Source organism: Lipophrys pholis (assembly GCF_963383615.2).
Source record: "Lipophrys pholis genome assembly, chromosome: 23".
In the NCBI taxonomy this organism is placed as follows: domain Eukaryota; kingdom Metazoa; phylum Chordata; class Actinopteri; order Blenniiformes; family Blenniidae; genus Lipophrys; species Lipophrys pholis.
In genome coordinates, this window is record NC_137645.1 from 826,384 (window position 1) to 845,380 (window position 18,997).

The 18,997-nt window shown below is 45.4% G+C and overlaps 2 protein-coding genes across 2 annotated transcripts; both read right to left on the bottom strand.

Moving 5' to 3' along the window:
* Positions 1-445: 445 nt before the first annotated feature.
* On the bottom strand, positions 446-4,257 carry cnppd1 (cyclin Pas1/PHO80 domain containing 1). Its single transcript, XM_080492792.1, has 8 exons — positions 4,083-4,257; positions 3,689-3,791; positions 2,631-2,712; positions 2,431-2,551; positions 2,217-2,345; positions 2,079-2,140; positions 1,862-1,979; positions 446-1,787 (listed from the first exon to the last, which is right to left on the bottom strand). Exons 1-8 carry the CDS (start codon positions 4,143-4,145, stop codon positions 1,215-1,217), a joined length of 1,251 nt encoding a protein of 416 aa, XP_080348918.1. The 5' UTR covers positions 4,146-4,257; the 3' UTR covers positions 446-1,214.
* Positions 4,258-5,028: 771 nt separating this feature from the next.
* abcb6a (ATP binding cassette subfamily B member 6 (LAN blood group) a) lies at positions 5,029-11,903 on the bottom strand. Its single transcript, XM_080492586.1, has 20 exons — positions 11,603-11,903; positions 10,922-11,445; positions 10,201-10,341; positions 9,943-10,132; positions 9,213-9,305; positions 8,936-9,128; positions 8,738-8,859; positions 8,548-8,657; positions 8,403-8,468; positions 7,638-7,763; positions 7,445-7,521; positions 7,300-7,363; positions 7,132-7,217; positions 6,985-7,042; positions 6,797-6,901; positions 6,477-6,651; positions 6,275-6,387; positions 6,107-6,201; positions 5,957-6,025; positions 5,029-5,880 (listed from the first exon to the last, which is right to left on the bottom strand). The coding sequence occupies exons 2-20, from the start codon at positions 11,435-11,437 to the stop codon at positions 5,721-5,723; spliced, it is 2,559 nt and encodes an 852-aa protein (XP_080348712.1). The 5' UTR covers positions 11,438-11,445; positions 11,603-11,903; the 3' UTR covers positions 5,029-5,720.
* Positions 11,904-18,997: the final 7,094 nt, after the last annotated feature.

Here is an 18,997-nt window from a genome sequence, read left to right on the forward strand (position 1 = left end):
GATGGATCGGGAAGTTTAAAGACCAACAAAAGTATTTCTTTAAAGTCCAGCCTTCCAAATGAAAAGCAGGGTGGCGGTATCATCAGACTGTGGGGCTGCCGGGCATTAAAAAATGAAAAGAATAAGGAAATCTGCAAGTTAACGGGACGTTTTGGGTGGAAAATGAGTTTGAGCTCTCATCCAGTAACACAAGACAAAATATGGATCGTTTGACGTGACATGTACCTGGAAACATTTTAGAATACTGGGAACCAAGTGTGTCACATAATGATTCATCTATATTTGAGGCCAGTGTTGAAGAAGGCAGAACTTCTCCTGCGTCACAAGAGTCAAGCTATGAACTGTTGTCAGTAGAGCAGAAGTCAAGGCCGGATGCTCTGAAGTCCCAACATACCAGGCAAGACGTAAAACACTCCAGAACCATGAATGACAGAACTCACATCTCTCAAAGAAAGGTGTCGTTTATTAATCCCAGGTTTGTTTTTGTTTCCCTATATATACTTTTTCTTTACAATATTTGCATTTTACATCATGTACAAAATGAAGGGACGTGGGTCTGCAGAGTGTATCAAATCCAAATGCTGACAGCGAGCCGTCAATTATAAAGTAACTGTCCACGTGTAACGGCGTACATAAAAATAACCTCTCGAGTTTTTCTTCAAATTCACCTTAAATATAAAACCGATCAGAAACCCAGAACTGCAAAGGAACAATCTTATTTGGCCGACACTCTGTCGAAGTAAAGTGGCTTTCAGGTGATGTGACGATGAGGAGTTTAGTTTGTGTGACAGATGAAGGTCCTCCAGGTATGGAGACGCTGCTTTGTGTTAAACCAACTGCTCTTGTGTTTGACGGTAGACTTCATTCAAATTCAGTGCTTGTAACGTACGCGTGAACAACGTCTGATGTAAACCTGAAGGTGGACTGAAGAAAGCAAGAAAAAAAAAAAAAAAAAAGCAAATTTGCAGGAGCCAAAGTGGTTCTCTTAAGAGAAGCCCTTCCTGTGAAGCCCCGCCCCCTCCAAAATACCGAACGACAACTGCAAAGAAAACAAACTAAATGATCTGCAATTCGCTGGCGATTATCGCTGCAGGGCATTAATTGCACACTATGGCATCTTCTGGTCGCTCCTCCGGTCTTTGCTCCTGTACTTTCAGGTCTGGAAAAGTAGAAGTCGAAAGGCTGCTGGTTGAACTTCCTGGCGAGCTGCGCCTCTACCCAGGCACCAGCAGAGCCTGCAGTTTGTCCAGCGGCAGCAGCGACTCCAGATGGCAGGGCCGCGGCTGCACGGGGGGGAGCGCCGATGCCAGCAGGGGGGAGGACCATCCGGACGCTGTCTGGTGGTGGGAGGGGCCCTGGACGGGGAGCGTGGAGGTGTTTCGAAGCTCGCACTGCAGGGAGGGCAGAGCAGCGAGGCAGGCGGGGCAGATGAAGGAGGCGGCGGTCCAGGACTCAGTCTCAGGGTGGATGTGACCCATGGAGGCGAGCAGCGACCCCCACAGACACAGCACCGACGTCTGGGCCGAGGCCGCCGGGGGGCTCGGCCTCTGCTGCCGCCGCTGGCCGCCGGTCTGAGTCTTCACACTCTTGTTGGCCAGGACGCAACAGGGGAGGCGGTGGGTGGCAACTTGTTCGTGTACGGTGGGGGTGTCCAGGGGGGCCAGGGGGGGGGCGTTAGGGAGCAGCGAGTGTCCGCTTTTGGAGAGGCTGAGCTGGTGCATCACAGCGCTGGTGGCGATCAGACCGGCCACACCGGTGAGATAGACCAGGCCCAGCATACAGGACACCTGCAGGAGCAGAGGGAGGTGTGTCATGAGCACAGCCAATCACAGGGCGGAGCCTCCAAAAACAAGACAAACACCTTGATAAAGTGCTGATAGATGGCCGTGAGGGCTTGAGTCCAGGCAGACTGCTCCAGGAGCACGCAGAGGTCAGTGTAGGTGAACCAGCCACGCCTCATCCCCTGTCGCTCAGCAATGCTGGAAAACAAGATGCAACGTTCACACCGGAGTAACGACGGCGAGTTCTAAGAGCAACACGGCGCAGAGGGCGCAGCCTTCAACTCCCTGGTCACAGACCTGGACTCCAGCTGGTTTAGTATGTCGAAGAAGTCGCCTGGCTCCGTGAAGAGGCTCCACTCCTGCAAAGAGCAGAGGGAGCTTGAAGCAAACAGACAGCAGGAATCAAACACATAAAACACACAATCAGCCACTTACAATGGCGTTCAGGAACTTCATCTCCAGGTTGTTGACAGTTTGGACGTCCAGCTTGCCGGCGGCTCCCCACTCGTCGTTGAACACCTCCTCCTCTTCACCTTCGTCGTACAAGTACTTGCTGGCAACCATCTGAAGCGAAACCCAGCGTGTTTGGAATTAAAAGACGCCTGCCGCTAATCCCTCAGATTGATTGGAATCTAGACTGAACACAAACCATGGAGATCAGGAAGAGGTCGGAGGAGGAGATCTTCTGCAGGTATTCAGGGTTTCTGTGTCGGAGCCTTTCGATGTAAACCAGAGCCAGCATCATCGCGCATGGAGAGATGCAGGACTCCCTAAAGCAGAACACATTCCCATGTAACCACTCCAGAGGACAGTTTGTGGTGCATGTAAGGTGTATTTCTAGGTACAGACCTGGCAACGTGAGCAGCATACTTCTTCTGGAGCTTTCTGATGGGACTCGGGGCAGACTTCTGGAAGATCTCGACGGCTATATCTGGAAATCAAGTGAGTTAAAAAGACGTGATTGTGATTTTATTCAACCTTATCAAAGTAATTAGGGGATGTGGCTCACTCACAAGAAAGTTAAACAGGAATTTTCATCCCAAAAAAATAACACGTCAACATGCTGCTGTTCAGACTTTACCTATTTTTGTTTCAACCGGATGAAAAATTGCAAATGCTCTGTAGATACAGTGATAAATCTGATTAAATCACATTTATCATTAAGAGTGGCCACATTGGAGGCAGAGCCTTCATCTCCTCCCTGTAAACAGTGTTTATGTTTTCATGTTCTCCTATGCTTATATTGGTCACGGCTGAGCCCTGTAAATATTAATATTTAATATCACTTCTTCATTTTATATTATGACATTGATAGTTCGACTTCTATTTACTTCGTGTAGAGCAACCTCACACTGAATTTCCCTCTGGGGTCAATAAAGTATATCTATTGTATTTCTGATTGTCTGTGTTACGTTTTGTCTCTTTTCTGTAGTCTGTTGTGTACTTCCTCTGTAAAAGTGCCTTGAAATGGCTGTGTTGTACTTGGTGCTATAGAAATTAAATTAAATCGTTGTGATCAGTCACAATTCGTCCGTCTGGAGGACAGGATCAATAGTTCAGCATAATGTTTGGGACTATATCAAACAGCGAAGCAGAAAACTAGAAACTGTTGGAAGCAGCTTATCAGCCTCTCCTTGGTAATAAATAGAAAACAGCTCAAAATCATGCTAAATAAGCAGTTTTAATCAGCATTAGTGATGACAGGAGCCACACTAATGCTTATGTTTTCAGTCTTGATGATACAAACATCACATTCCTCTGGCTGGAAAACGGAATCAAATCATCTTCTCGTCTGATAAAATGAACTGCTGCCTTTCCACAACGTTAAATTCATTCTAGATCCTTGTTTTGTTGAGATTTTTTTTATTTCTGGGTGTTAAAAGAGTAAAAGTCCTGCTGAATGTCACCTGTTACTGGGCAGGACAGGGCCTCCAGGGACACGTCTCTGTCCAGGCCATAATACAGTCTCTTTCTCACTCGTTCCGTCAGCTTCTGGTGTCCAGGAAGAAACTGTGAAAACAATAAACCAGGTTAAATTATTACACGAAAACTAAAATGTGTTTTTATTATGACATGTAGCTTGAAACTCAGATGCTAAGTATGCTAACGCGAGGCCTTTAGTGCTAAAAACAACATCAGCTCACATATTATTTAATGTAGCCGACAGCTTTGGACGACTACACACTAAAAAACCACAGTTTGAACGAACGTTTAGTTTCGAGGTTAAAGAGTTGACCTCATCGACGTGAAGCTAAGCTAACTTAGCCTAGCCTCCAGTTTGTTGTCAGCTCGGAAACGTACCGTGAACTCCTGGAAGTCGGAAAACTGAAACGTCTTCTCGTTAAATAAAGCCTTGAAATCCATATCGACTATAGATTGAACATTAGTTCCCGGGATTATTATCAGAATAAGACGACTGTTTGGCCTGGACTGCCGTCCCGTGTGTGTTGACGCCCTGTCTGCTGCTTGTGTGTGCGGGGACAGAGAGTTCCCGCGGATAGTAATGCAACCGGCCACCAGAGGGCGCAATGCGGACTGTAATGCAACCGGCCACCAGGGGGCGGTGCGCGTGCAGTAATGCCCCGGCCACTGCGCCCCTCTGAAATAAAGTAAAAAGGCATATAAATAAATCAACAAATAAAGAGGAAATAAAGCTTATGCTTTTGGGGTTTGATTTTATATAATTATATTCAGTAAGGTACAGAGTTCTACCATTTCAATTGAGAAAATATGTTTTGAACTTATGAAAGACAATTTAATTACTTTTTCCAGGAAACGATGTAGAATTGCTTTTTAATACAAAGTGAACAGTCCAAAAAACACATTTTCCCTAAAACAAGTCAAATTCTTTTCAGTATTATTAATAAAAAAGCCAAATTAAATACTTAGAACAGCGATAAACGTCAGTTTTGTTAAACATCACATTGTATTGTCGAGGGGGGAAATAGTGAAAAATATCTTTGCAATAGATTTGATTGTATACATGTAAACATGTACATTTGACTTTAAAATCTTTTAGCCCAGAAAAAATCTCTCAAAAACGGCTTCTGGTTAAAATTGAGCTTTGTAGTTATTCAATAGCTTCAAATGCATGTTTTCAGGTGTGAAGAAGCTCAATAAAAGCCACAGGTAGATCACCCAAACTACAAATAAAGGTCTCCAATCTCAGACTCAAACCAGAAACTTTCTCAATTTATAAACACAAAGTACAAAAAAAAACAAGGAAAAAAAGTGACTTCAGACTTAAAACATTTTTAAAAAACTTTATTCCAACTAAACAGCATATTGACAGATTGTGGTAATCATGACTGATATCTCCTGCGAGGTAGAAAACAGCAAATAATGACATTATATTTCTAAATTAATGAGGATGAAATACATTTAAAAGTATATTTTTCTAAAGATATATGTTCAGACTTGTTGACTCTGCAAATACACAAACAGAACTTGGCTCCATTTCAAGGTTTTGTTGTATTTAACTGACTAACTTTATTAAATCCTGTGTATCCATCAGTCTCACCTGCCTTCCCCCCGGAGCACACGCTGCTTTACTCATTTCTTAAAAACTCACTTTACACTGAAAACATCAAACAAAATTCATCTTAAAAACACAAAATCCCTCACAGATTGTTGAGAAACTCACTTTCTTTCCATTGGCTTGTTTCTCAAAGTTAAAAAGTGAGAACAACCAGGCGACACAAACAATAAATATGAGAAAAATATACATAAATAACACCAGATTTGAAGCTTCAGTGCTTGAAATAAATCAGTTTTGTCAATCTTTAGTGTGAGTCTTGGTTAAAACCTGGTTTGATCCGAGCTTGGGGAGAAGAATGAGCGTGTGGTCATCGTGTTGACGCCTCCTCAGTTTCATGGCGGCTCCACCATCTGCTATTGCACATTAAACCAACAAACTTTTCCCAAGTTCAAAAAGCACATTCAGGGTCCGCGGTGTCCCGAGGACGCCGGCGGCGGCTGCAGCTTCTCAGACTGGCGATCTTTGGCTTCGGTGTCCGACGAGGAGTCCGAGTCCTGGACCTGCTGCTGCCTCAGCCACATGTCGGCGTACAGGCCTCCCTTCAGGAGCAGCTCCTCGTGGCTGTGGGTGGAGAGACGCCGCGTTACTTCAACACTCGGGAACCTTTGGGAGAACCACCTCAACAAGTCATATTTACCGTCCTCGCTCAGCGATGCGCCCGTCGCTGACCACCAGAATCTGGTCTGCTCCGATGATGGTGGACAGCCTGCCAGGGAGAGAGGAACGTGGAGGTTGAAATGGCGTCTTTGTAAAAATGAACATAAACCACAACCGGGACGAGTCCTACCTGTGAGCTACGACCATGGTGGTGCGATTGGTGCAGACCTTGGCCAGCGATGCCTGGATGTTCCTCTCCGTCTGCGTGTCCAGCGCCGAGGTTGCCTGCACACGAGTCACGTTTAGAAAACCCAACAGGAGCGGCGGCGGTCGCCCCGGAACATGAATGTTTGCATACCTCGTCCAGCAGGATGATCTGCGGGGCTTTGAGGATGGTTCTGGCGATGGCCACCCGCTGCTTCTCTCCTCCGCTGAGCTTCAGGCCTCTCTCGCCCACCTGCGTGTCGTAACCTGCCAGACACACGCCATTTCAAACACACGCTGATAAAAAACAAACAAAAACAAAACCTTGGTCCGAGAGGCGCCGACCGCCGTCTCACCTTCGGGGAAGGCCATGATTTTGTCATGGATGTCGGCGGCGACGGCGGCCTCCTCCACCTCCCGATCGCTGGCGGAGATGCGTCCGTAGCGGATGTTGTCCCGGATGGTGTCGTTGAAGAGCACGGTGTCCTGCGGCACCACGCCGATGTGCGTTCGCAGAGACACCTGCTTCACCTGAGGACGGGCGGCGCCGCAAGCAGCTTCAGTAAGGACGAGATTATCACCTGCGCTTCTCCTCGTGTTGAATTACAAACCATCATCAGAAAGCCAAAACGACTGGATTATGTGGGATTATTGTGCTGCAACACTGAACTCTCACCTTGGCTATATCCTGGCCGTCAATGCGGATGCATCCACCCTGAACGTCGTAGAAGCGGAAAACCAGACGCATGATGGTGCTTTTACCAGAACCTGATTGTCCGACCTGTGAAGAATCAAACAACAGGAAATGATTTAAACACAATGAAGAAGAAGAAGAAGAGCACGTTGGTTGAAAGTGGTTCTCACCAGTGCGACAGTCTGTCCAGGAAGGACGGTGAAGGACACGTCCTTGAGGATCTCCTTGCTGCGAGACAGGAAGGAAGTTATTTCAGAGCGCTGCGTGAATCTCTACCTCGACTCGCATTTTCTCAAGGGGAGCAAACGTGACCCGACCCGTCGGTGTAGCTGAAGTAAACGTTCTCGAACTCGACCTTTCCCAGCTGGTAGAGGAGGTTCCCTGCGTTCACTTCATCCTTCACCTGCATCCCAGACGACACACAAACACACTGATTTAGAGAGAAGAAGTACGATCCGGCTCCCAAAACTCCAAACACACATCACCTCCTCCTCCTCTTCAAAGAGCTTGAACATGCTCTCCATGTCGATGAACGAATTCTGGATCATTCTGCAGGAGAGAGGAATCAACACAAGCATGAGGGACTTCATGTTCTCACCAAACGTGACGGTGGTTTCAGCTCCCCCTCACCTGTAGTAGGTTCCAAACCAGTTGAGAGGCGTGTACAGCTGGATGATGTAGGTACCGAACAGGACGAAGTCTCCAACCTGCCAGTCAAAGATTTATATTCCACTGAGGTGGATTCAAACCAGCAGGAGGCTTTATTGTGACGAGGAAAAGCCAGTTAAGATGTGTGTGTGTGTGTGTGTGTGTGTGAGATCACCTGAAACTTTCCCTCGGTGACAAAGTAGGCACAGAGCAGGGAGCCGGCCAGCAGGCCCGACCCGATGATGAGGTTCTGTGTTTGGTTGAGAAACGCCAGCGACGCCTGAGTTTTCCACTCTGAAGCCTGGAATACAAGAGAAACGCCATTAAAAACATTTAACAACCACACAGACTCCCTGAACCCCCAGAAACAACTTTTTTTTTATATATATATATATAGTAAAAGTTTGTTATGTTGCCTCTTGTGTGACTCAATACACCATCTCGTGGCACAACTGTGTACTGCAACGCTACACAGGCTGGAGCGAGTTCTCCAACCTGTTCTCTCACTTCACAATTGTGTTTCAGATGATTTTATGACTGACGTATGGTCTGATCTTGCCTAATATTTGAGGTTATATCGACTTGAATGAAAAATATGGGGGATTTAACCATTTAAGTATCAATTTGGAGACTTATTCCAAAGAAGACAAGTTTTACATTTTAAAATTATGTTGGTTGTACTGTGTGACCCCTCCACCAGAAGCTCAAAGCTTATTTGGGTGTTCATTTTTTGACAACATTCACATATTCATGCAGAAGTCATAGTACCAGATTGTATGTGTGAAAGTGTGAAAATAAATAAATAACTTCCCTGTAGGCACCACAGTAGTAAAACCTGGAATCTGGATGTGTTGTGTATTTTCAGACGGTGGAGGCTTTGTTAACTCCAGACTCGACTCATCTCTTCTCCTGCACCGATTCATAGAAGCGTCCCACTCACCTGATATTTCAAGATGGCGTCCTCGAAGCGGCCAACCTCGTAGTTCTCTGCATTGTAGTACTTGACCTATTAAAGCACGTCATGTTTAGAGGTGAATCTCAAAGTTTTGGACGAGTTTGTGAAGGTCGGAAAGGACTTCTGGTACCGTCTCAAAGTTTAACAAAGAGTCCACGGCTTTGGACTTGGCGTTGTTGTCCTGCAGGTTCATGTCCCGCCTGTACTTCGTCCTCCACTCCGTGATGATGATCGTCAGAGCTGAGGACGAAAAGGAAACGTTGGACATTTCTAACGAAGCTGAAATGATATTCCCTGGAAGCGTCCGACGCTGTGCTCACTGAGGTAGAGGGTCATGCAGACGAAGACGATCAGGCCGAACCAGGCGTTGAAATAGGTGATGAAGTAGATGATGGAAATGACGATGTCGGCGATGGTGGGGAAGATGCTGAACACGATGTAGCTGGGAAGAATTGAGACGGAGAAGTGTGAGTCCGGCGTCTCGCCACGGAGCTAGAGCAGCTTCCAGCTCGTCTCACCTGAGCAGGCTGTTGATGGAGGACGTTCCGCGGTCGATGCTCCTCAGCACGTCGCCCGTTTTCCGGCCCAGGTGCCAGCGGAGAGACAGCGAGTGCAAGTGTGCGAAGAGACGCACCTGAACCACCCGGTTGGTGAACTGCTGCACGCGGATCCACAGGAAGGAACGCAAGTTGCTGACGAAGCCCGAGGCGCCTGCGAAGAGGAGGAAGAGGAGGAGGAAGAGACGGTGACCCGAGGCTCAGAATTGCTGCGCCGTCTCATTGTGACGTATCGTACCTGCGCCGCCGCCCTGCAGGAACTTCAGCAGGACGTAAATACACACGGTGGTGGCCACGGTGTGCCAGCCGCGGCCGCCGGTCAGATCGTTCACTGAGAAGCACAAAGTTATAAACATTATAAAACATCTGGGTTTTCTCAGCACCTTTTAGAGAAACACATCCTGAGAAACACCACGCAGTAACAATAATGCACTTTACTTATCGCCGCCTTTCACACCACTCAAGGTCACGTAACAAAAGTTAAAAAACCACTACAAGACAGAACAAGACAGAGGTAGTATAATTAAAAGTCTATGTGTTGATGATGACCCATTGAACTAAAAAGCATCTTCACGCTGTGGCGAAGGCTTGTTGAAACAACGTTATTGCAGGGAAAGCTCTTTTAAAGAAGCTCACGCTCGCGGTAGACGTACGACTGCACATGATCCACACATACTGCGAGGTGAGACTTATCATCCGCTCAACGAGCACGGATCTCTGTGTGTGCAGACACACAGACTGATTGTTGTTAATGCACTATAAAGTGTTTTCTGATCATTAAGTTCTGCCAAAGTCTGAATATATATTCACAAGTACAGTCATTTAGAACGTTTCCAGTGTGACTCTACTGATCAGTAATACGAAACTATCTTGTCTCACTTACACATCCCCCCCCGACCCCCAAACGATATTAAATGAAATAACCAAAGCACGTGGATGATCTAATTGAACAAAGGAGTGTCACTCACCAATGTTCTTGTAGTAAATGGGCACAAACACATTGATGGCCCTCTCGACTCCCAGCAGCCCCAGACAGAAGACGACCAGCACCTGGAGGAGCACGTTGCCCCGCGGCCACATGTAGGGGACGAGCAGCCACACCTTCTTCCTGAAGCCCTGCCAGGTGGACTGGTTCTCCTCGGCGCCCCCTAGGAGACTCTGACATGGACACACGCCGGTCACACGCCTGCTGTGTGTGACGGCGGGAACAAAGCAGGTTCACCCACCTGTCTGCTGTTCTCCACGTCGCGCTCATCTTCGTTTATCAGCAGCATGTACGGTCGCCGTGGCAACCCGGGAGCTCGGAGGCCGATGAAGAAGAGCAGCCCGGAGGCGGCGTAGCGCAGGAGCCACAGGAAGAACTGAACCTGAAGGTTTGTGAACATTTGAAAGCAAATCAGTGTGGAGGCCGAGCAGCAGCCACAGTTGATCTCAGGCTGCACACGAGCAAATAACCACGACTGTGAACAGCTTACTGTTAAAGTTATACCTCTGGATGATTGATTCGACACTCACAAATCTAAAGCTCACGGAAAAGAGGTGATAAAAGCCACTATCAGACACTGAAAATATCTTTTTTTAGGGAAAGCTTCATGCTTTCAGTTACACAACCACAAAGTGAAGCCCAGAGTCAGGGTGGGAGGGGCCAGATGTTGTCTTATGATCTGACTGGCTAAGCAGCGTATAGGCTCTGAAAGCCAAACCTTGCAGTGACTCAGCAGAAATGAGAGGCTCCAGCCTCGTGCTTGTTTTGCATGACTTAGTGTTTGATAGTTTGCAGCTCTGAGGAGTGGCTCAGGAGAATAATGAAGTACATTTTAGAGTCAATACAAACAAAGAACATGATCTTAGATTAACGGGAAGGGAGATAAGAAGCTATGTGGAAGTAAACAAGCAGCATTTAGTCTTTTTAGTCTTTTTCAGAATTCATGACAAAACAGACTTTACCTGCTGCTGATTGTCCTCCAGACCCCACCACCAGTGTGGACTGTACCAGGACACGAAGGCCAGGTTCTCCGCTGAGAAAGCCAAGGCCCAGAACAGCAGCAGAACCGCGCTGTGGCCCCTGGTCCGGTCCATCAGCAGGACCCTGCGCCTCTCCACCCTGAGCAGGGCCGCGGCCCAGGCCCAGGCCAGCGCCGTGAAGCAGCCATACAGCACCACGTACCCCGGCAGCTCTGTGGCCGTGGCGGATCGCCACACCAGCCCTCCCAGGGACTGGACCAGGAGGAGGAGGGACAGCATCTGCTGGAACCCGTACAAGCATGAGCGGGGGATGAACTTGGGCTCCATGGTGGTGCCATACTTCTGGTAGAAGATGCAGTGGATGGTGCCCAGGAAGAAGGCGACGCTGAGGAGGATGGTGGGGACCAGGGTGAAGTAGAAGCAGGGGGAGATGCCTTCATCCAGCCATGTGTGGGAGATGGAGGAGTTGGACTCGCAGTAGCTCTGCATGAACACCATGGCTGCACCTGGAGGAAGAATCAATAAAACATGTCAATTAACTCCAAAACAAAAGATTCTGCAAGAAAACAAACTCCTCTATTTATAAAGGTGCCATTAAACATCTCCAACAGTAATAATAAGTGTGCACATAAACCAGCACTCTGTAGTTATTTTCTACATTACCTGACTCCGGGGAAGGTGTGTTATGAACTTCAAATTAATCTCTTCTTGTCGAGAGCGGAGCTCCTGGGGGAAGATCAGCCGTTAGCCTTTAGCTCCTTTTAGCCGTCCTCCGTTCACAGCCTCAAACTGAACTTCCGCTCCGACAGTGACGGACCACCGAGAGGACGAGTGGTATAAAGTCGGTTTCCAGTCATAATTATCCTGAAATGTGTGTAGTCATGCCAGGAAAGCAGATGTCCTTGCGGCGTGTGCGCATGTTAAACAACAGCTGCCATCCATGACTCGGCAATCTGCGCTTTATGCAACTGCGTCTGGACCTCTGCGGTCTCGACGTCAGCGCCCCTACAGGAGCAGCTCGGAACAGCATGCATATAGAGCGTGTTCTGTGTATTAATTCTATTTTAACACGTCTGGAATTAATACAATAAAGCTTTTTTACTCGATTTCTATTGATTTATTTCAGTATTTTTCCCCTATATTTTTCCCATACAACATAAGAAAAACGTTTTAACAAAACTAGAGTTTTTTGAGAAAACTCATAGGAAATACAAATATAAGTGGAGGAAAAGAGCAATGCTGGTGTAATATTAAGGTATTTAATAAACAGTTTGCATACATTTCACAGAACCTATTGGAGGACTATTGGAGGAACGTTTTAAGTCAATGTCAGATTATTAAAAACAAATTGTTAAACATATTAGAGAAATCGCATTTAAAAAGGAAAGGATCCAAAACGAAACAATAACTAGACATTTAAATGCAAAAATAAGCAAATTCAAAATCAGACACATATATAAAACAAGTTCAATCACGTCTTTATTTCAATAGTAAATTACAAAAAGATGTTTATGAATTTGATTAATCAGGTAACGTTGAACCTTGCAGTGTTATAAAATCACCACAAGATGACAGTAAAGGCAAAGGTATTTCAAGTGAACCCGTGAGGCTCCTGAGGAGTTAATAAAACCACCTTTCACTTCAACATGAGGGGAAACTGAGGACTTTTACTGCTTTATCACTGAACATTACCAACACAAAGATCTGCTCTCACTTTAAAATATGAAAAGGAGCAGTGTCATGCAGGGATGAGGGGATGAGGGGATGAGGGGCTTAAGTTAAGCTTTTCCCTTCAAACTGTAAACTCAGGGTTTAGTAAAAAGAAGAGAAGTGACTCAAAAAGCCAGCTATCGCACCTGTGGCCATTGACATATACATGTGTCTATGCCTGTGGCTTATGTGGCCTTCAGTGACTTCTTGTTTTTGCGGACATTCCGCTACTTCCGGTGTGACGAGGCTGACAGGTGTAACACAAACCCACGTGGAGCGGCATTGCTCAACTGGGAAAAGTCCCGTTTTCACTGATAGACAAAGAAAAAGTCCCTTGTTGTGTCGCAGGAGAAGGTTTTTCCTCACTGCTACGGCGGCAACTGATGTCACGTGACCCTCGTAGGAACCGTCGTTCACTGTAGTTGCAGCACTCCGGACACAGGTTACGTGCACAGCACCTGCAGCACCGTGTTAAAGTCAATACAAACCTAAACAAATAATAATTACAGGTAAGAAAGAATACCAGAGTAGCTACACATATAATCATAAATATCTCGTGGCTGTATGTTTGTAGAGAAGTTGAACGTGTAACTGACGTCATAGCACACAGGCCGTTAGCATCGGCTAATGTTTTTAGCTAACACGATGTAAACACCGCCGACGTTTTTCCAAAACATAGAAGCATCTTTTGTGTCTTTTAATATTCGAAAAAGACATTTCATTGAAGCATTTATTAAATACATTACAAACTATTGCTGAGGTTTATTGTGTTGTGCTTGTTGCCTCGTGCGTTGCTCAGAGACCGGAAATGAGCGCGACGAGAGGACAGCGAGGGTGAGACAGGAGGGGACAACAGAGACAGACAGACGCACACATCTTTGCTACAGTGCTTCTTCAGTTCGTATTGTCCATTACAACGTATGAAAATATTTTCAGTACCTTTTGTGAATGACATGTCCTGTCTCCCACCTACCTGTCTCCTCCTGTCTCACCCTATTGGTCCCTTCCTGTCTCAACCTGTCTCTCCCCTCCTGTCTCACCCTGTGTGTAATTACCTGTCTCACCCCGTTTGTGTCACCCCCTGTCCCCGTTTGTCTCACCCTGTCTGTCATTTCCTGTTACACCTTGCCTGTCATTTCCTGTCTTGCTTTGTTTGTCTCACCCTGTCTGTCTCCTCCTGTCTCACCCGGTTTGTTTCACCCCATTTGTCTCACCCTGTCTGTCCCCTCCTGTCTCACCCTGATATTATCACCCTGTCTGTCCCTTCCTGTCTCACCCTGTCTGTCCCCTTCTCTCTCACCCTGTATCTCCCCTCCGGTCTCACCCTGTTTTTCCTACCCTGTTTTGCTCACCCTGTCTGTCCCTTCCTGTCTCACCCTGTCTGTCATTTCCGGTCTCACTCTGTATGTCCCCTCTGGTCTCACCCTGTTTGTCTCACCCTGTCTGTCCCTGTTTCTCTCACCCTGTTTGTGTCACCGTGTCTGTCTCCTCTCCTTGTGTCCTTCCTCCATGTAGTCTGATAATCCATAAGATATATTTGTTTCACACAATCTAAATAAAACTGATCAGCACAAGACTCATGTTTTTATCTTGAGATTGGATTTGTCAGGAGGAAAATTCAGGAACTAAATGACTCTGCTGGAAATGAGGACTAGAAGTCACATGTTCATTTCCTTTAAACAGACAAAACAAAGAAAATGGTGGACCGTCCAGCTGAGACTGAAACGTTTCCCCAGGACAGCTGAGGGTGACGGGCAGAGAAAGATGGACTCCTCCAGGTCCAGCGCTCACCGACGACTCAGTACACCGTTATACATGCAGGTACTTTGGATTATAGAGGTGTGTGTGTGTGTGTGTGTGACAGCCACCTAAAGTAAACAGTGTTTATACTGCAGTTTTCCTTGTGTTTTTTAATCCAATCTGCTTTATAAAAGTCATTTATGTGCTTGTTTCATTCTGGCCACCCCACTGAAATGATTCTGGCTCCACTGGTGAGGAGAGCAAACGTAAAATTTAGTCCGAAACTAGTTTAAAATCAGTCTGAAACTAGTTTAAAATCAGTCTGAAACTAGTTTAAAATCCAGAGGTGGAAAACATAATAAAATATTCTACTCAAGGTACAAGTACATTTATGTTGATAACATTTCACTCAAGTACAAGTAAAGTTACCAGTTTAAAGATTTAATGTTTATTTATAAATTTTATAATTTAGGCAAAACTTTTCTGAACATATTTTAATTTAGTGCAATTTTGCAAATAAGGTAAACATGCTAATAGGTAAACAACAACACTCTGATAAAGTACTACTTTGAGCAGCCAAACCTGTAGGGGGCAGTGTAGCGAGAAGCATGAATCCATGATAGCCAATCAGAATCCTGGAAAAAAACAGGCAGTCTAAAAACCAGTCTGAAACTAGTCTAAAATACAGTGAAACTAGTCTAAAATACAGTGAAACTTGTCAAACATCAGTCTGAAACTAGCCTAAAATTAAGTCTAAAATCCAGTCAGAAATTAGTCTAAAATCAAGACTGAAAGCCAGTCTGAAACTAGTCTAAAATATAGTGAATCTAGTCTAAACAGGTCTAAAACTTGTCTTAAATCAGTCTGAAATTCATCTAAAATTAAGTCAAATTAGTCTAAAACGGTGTTTAACTTGTTGTACCTGACAATAATCAATATCAGACTAAAACAATTGTTTGTAACCATTTATCTTTTATTAAACTTCAACACCAAAACTCCAGATTTGACCCTTTCAAATAGTTTCTTTGTTTTCAAACCTGTCACACTGAGACAGTTGACTGCCTCCATCTTGTGGCAGAATTGTGTAACTGCATGCAAAACACACAGATTGGTCTTTATTGTCATTCAAACCCAGAGCACAGGTGAACACATGGATGACATTCTATTGCAAACGTAAGTATTTCTGTTTATTCTTTCTTTACCTTGGACTCGTCGGCCTACAGAGTTCCTGATTAAGTCATGAGAGGTGATTTTACTGCTCCACGTTCTCACTGATGACCACTTGAAGTCATTCATTGTTGAAATCTGAGAATTGTAGTTGTTTCTGTACACTGAGGAGTGTGAATCCAACTAAACACAAAGCCTGGAGCTAATGGAGAATCAAACCTGAAACTAGTAGAATGAGACGTCCAAATAGTGAAAATATATTGAAATTGATGTATTTCAGTGTGAATGTTGTTGAGTTGAACCTGTGATGTTTGACGCCCTAAAGTCTGAGGACAAGTTCCCCTGAGAGGTCAAGAGGTCAAACTCTAGAACCAGTTGATATTGAAAGAATCAAAAAACACCAAATATATTCTGGAACAAACATTCGTTTATTTAGAAGCACATAACTGAACCAATACAAAGAAATGTATACAGAATAAAATTCACAATAAAAGGTAAAATATTCAAAATAAAAATGTAAACAAAGATACGTACTAATATTTACACCTGAAAACAAGACAATATGTGGAAAAGAAAAGAGACTAGAACTATTGACAGAGATAACATAACGTCCGTTAGAAACTTTACAGGAAAACCTGTCTGTTGTCGGCTCATTTCAGTGTTAACAGGTGAAAACTGCCGGTTCGTCCGCTGTTATCACGTCGCTTCGCCGGTGGTTCCACCTGGATTTCTATCAAAAATGGACACAAGGTCACCAAATAGTCCAAATCTAAAAAAAAAACCAACTTATTTTGATAAAAACGATGTGTTCCAATAAACAATGGAGGAAAGGCTATAGATGATACAAGACAGCACTTTGTTAATCCCGTCCTGCAGCTCATCAATAAACATAAAACATGAGCCAAACATACACCACTATTGGAAAGACTTGAGATGAAATAAGAATTGTAAGACCACCAAATAGTGAAACTTAAAAAAAAAAAAAAAAGTCCTTGAACTTTTTCTTGTGTTTTATTTTTTCTCACTTTTTAATAATTGTCGTTCTTTTCCTTCATAGCTGCCGAGAAGAGGAGGAAACTTTGGTTTCAGTTTAAAAAGGTAAGAAAACTATATCGTGAATACTGGTCATTGTGTTTGTTTTCTTTGTCACGCAGCTTCTCGTGTTATGTTTGTAATGAGCCACCAGGGGGCGCCACAGGCTGTCAGAATCTGATGAACCCTGAGTGTGTAGTCTGAATGTGTTGTTTCTGTGTCCAGGTTCCTGAGTGACGTTCCCACCTGGTGTGATCGTGGAGCGGCGAGTGGAACATGTGGTTATGAACTGCAGTCTTCCGTCTTGACTCCTCCCACTGTTCCACTTCCGTCCAGAGTGGCAAGTGGAACAGTGGGAGGAGTCAAGACGGAAGACTGCAGTTCATTACCAGACCCCCAGGAGGCGCTGCAGCTCTGGGGGGGGGGGACATAAAATAAAAAATCATAACTTTGTCCAGCATAACCCTCTGTCCTCCCTGGGGAAGGGCTGGACAGGAACCGCCACACCCACCAATGTGTTTTGCCAGCCCCTCCCCCCTCCCTACCTACCTACCTACCTACCTCCCTACCTCCCGCCCTCTATCCTCCCTACTCGCCCTCCCAGAAGACCTCTCCTACCCTTCCCCCCCTGACCTGTCCCCCCCTGTAGTCTAAACCCCTCTAGTGAAGTGAACTGGTGTGAGGAGGACTTGAACCTCCGCCAGTCTGCAGCACCAAAGCGTGTCTGACAGACTTAACCACTACACCACCATGTGTTCGTCTTCAGCTGCTTCTCCTTCAGCTTTTGTCTTTTGATTTTTTTTTATTTATTTTTTGTCCTAGTTTCTGACACATGGAAGTATAACTGGAACCCGAGCAGAATGTCCAGTGTGGCTGGTTGGCTCAGTGTGGAAGACCACTGCCTTGCATGTGGGAGTCCTGGGTTCAAGTCCCAGTGAGGGTGAGACTCTAACCAGCCTTAGAAGGTCCAAGAGCTGAGAGAGAGAGTTATATTAAATCTGACTTCAAATTATTAGAAAAGTTTCAATAAAACCAGGCCGGACAGCTCCTATTGTCCTATTAGTAAATTAGTCCTCTTGTCCTATTAGTAGATGATGAAGGATCTGAGGTCAAGCCATCATTTAAGGTTTTCTGTTCTCCTGACGGTTCCCTGACCAGGAATTGAACCTGGTCTAGTAGGATTAAGAACTCTCTGTCCCCTGGTTTATCATGTGAGCTGTCCAGCCACTTGGCTTTTAGCAGTCCTCCTCACCTTTATACTCACTGGTTTCTACTGACACACATAAGCAGAGCGACACATTGCCGGTACCTGGACGTGAACCATTGGTGGTTCAGTCCAATGACAGCGTTCCTCCTGGTCCTCCCTGGTCCCTCCTGGTCCCTAAGGCCGTCATCAGAAGCTCAGTGTGTCTTTATAGTTTCTATTAGAGTGTGAGTATGAATGTGCTCCAGTTCATAAGCCGGTTCTTCACCCTTCTTTCCCCCTGAGCGACAGCTTAGTGGGAAAGAACGCTGCTTTTGCACGCTGCTTCAGGACCGCGGTTCAATTCCACTTGTGTCTCTTCATAGAAGTGTTTCTATTAGAGTGAGTTTGAATTTGCAGAAGTTCATTAGCCGGTTTCTACAGCGTTCTTTCGTAAAGAACGCTGTTATATAGCGCGGTCGGACCGCGGTTCGATTCCACTTGTGTTTGTACAAGTGTTCCTTTTACATTTTTAGAAGTGTTTCTATTAGTGTTTCTATTAGAGTATGACGAATGAACGTGCTCCAGTTCATAAGCTGGTTCCACTGAGCTGCAGCTCAGTGGGAAAGAACGCTGAGGACCCGGTCCATGGACTGAACCATCAATGGTTCAAGTCCAGGTACCAGCAATGTGTCGCTCTGCAATTATTTCCTATGTGTGTCAGTAGAAACCATGTATAAAGGTGAGTATTGCTGCAGGAAGCCAGGTAGCTGGACAGCTCACATGATAAACCAGGGGACACAGATCCTACTAGGTTCGGATCCTGAATCCTACTAGACAAGGTTCAATTCCTGGTCAGGGAACCGTCAGGAGAACAAACTTAACCTCAGATCCTTCATCATCTACTAATAGGACTAATTTACTAATAGGACAATAGGAGCTGTCCGGCCTGGTTTTATTGAAACTTTTCTAATAATTTGAAGTCAGATTTAATATAACTCTCTCTCTCAGCTCTTGGACCTTCTAAGGCTGGTTGGAGTCTCACCCTCACTGGGACTTGAACCCAGGACTCCCACATGCAAGGCAGTGGTCTTCCACACTGAGCCAACCAGCCACACTGGACATTCTGCTCGGGTTCCAGTTATACTTCCGTGTGTCAGAAACTAGGACAACAAAAAAAATCAAAAGACAAAAGCTGAAGGAGAAGCAGCTGAAGATGAACACAT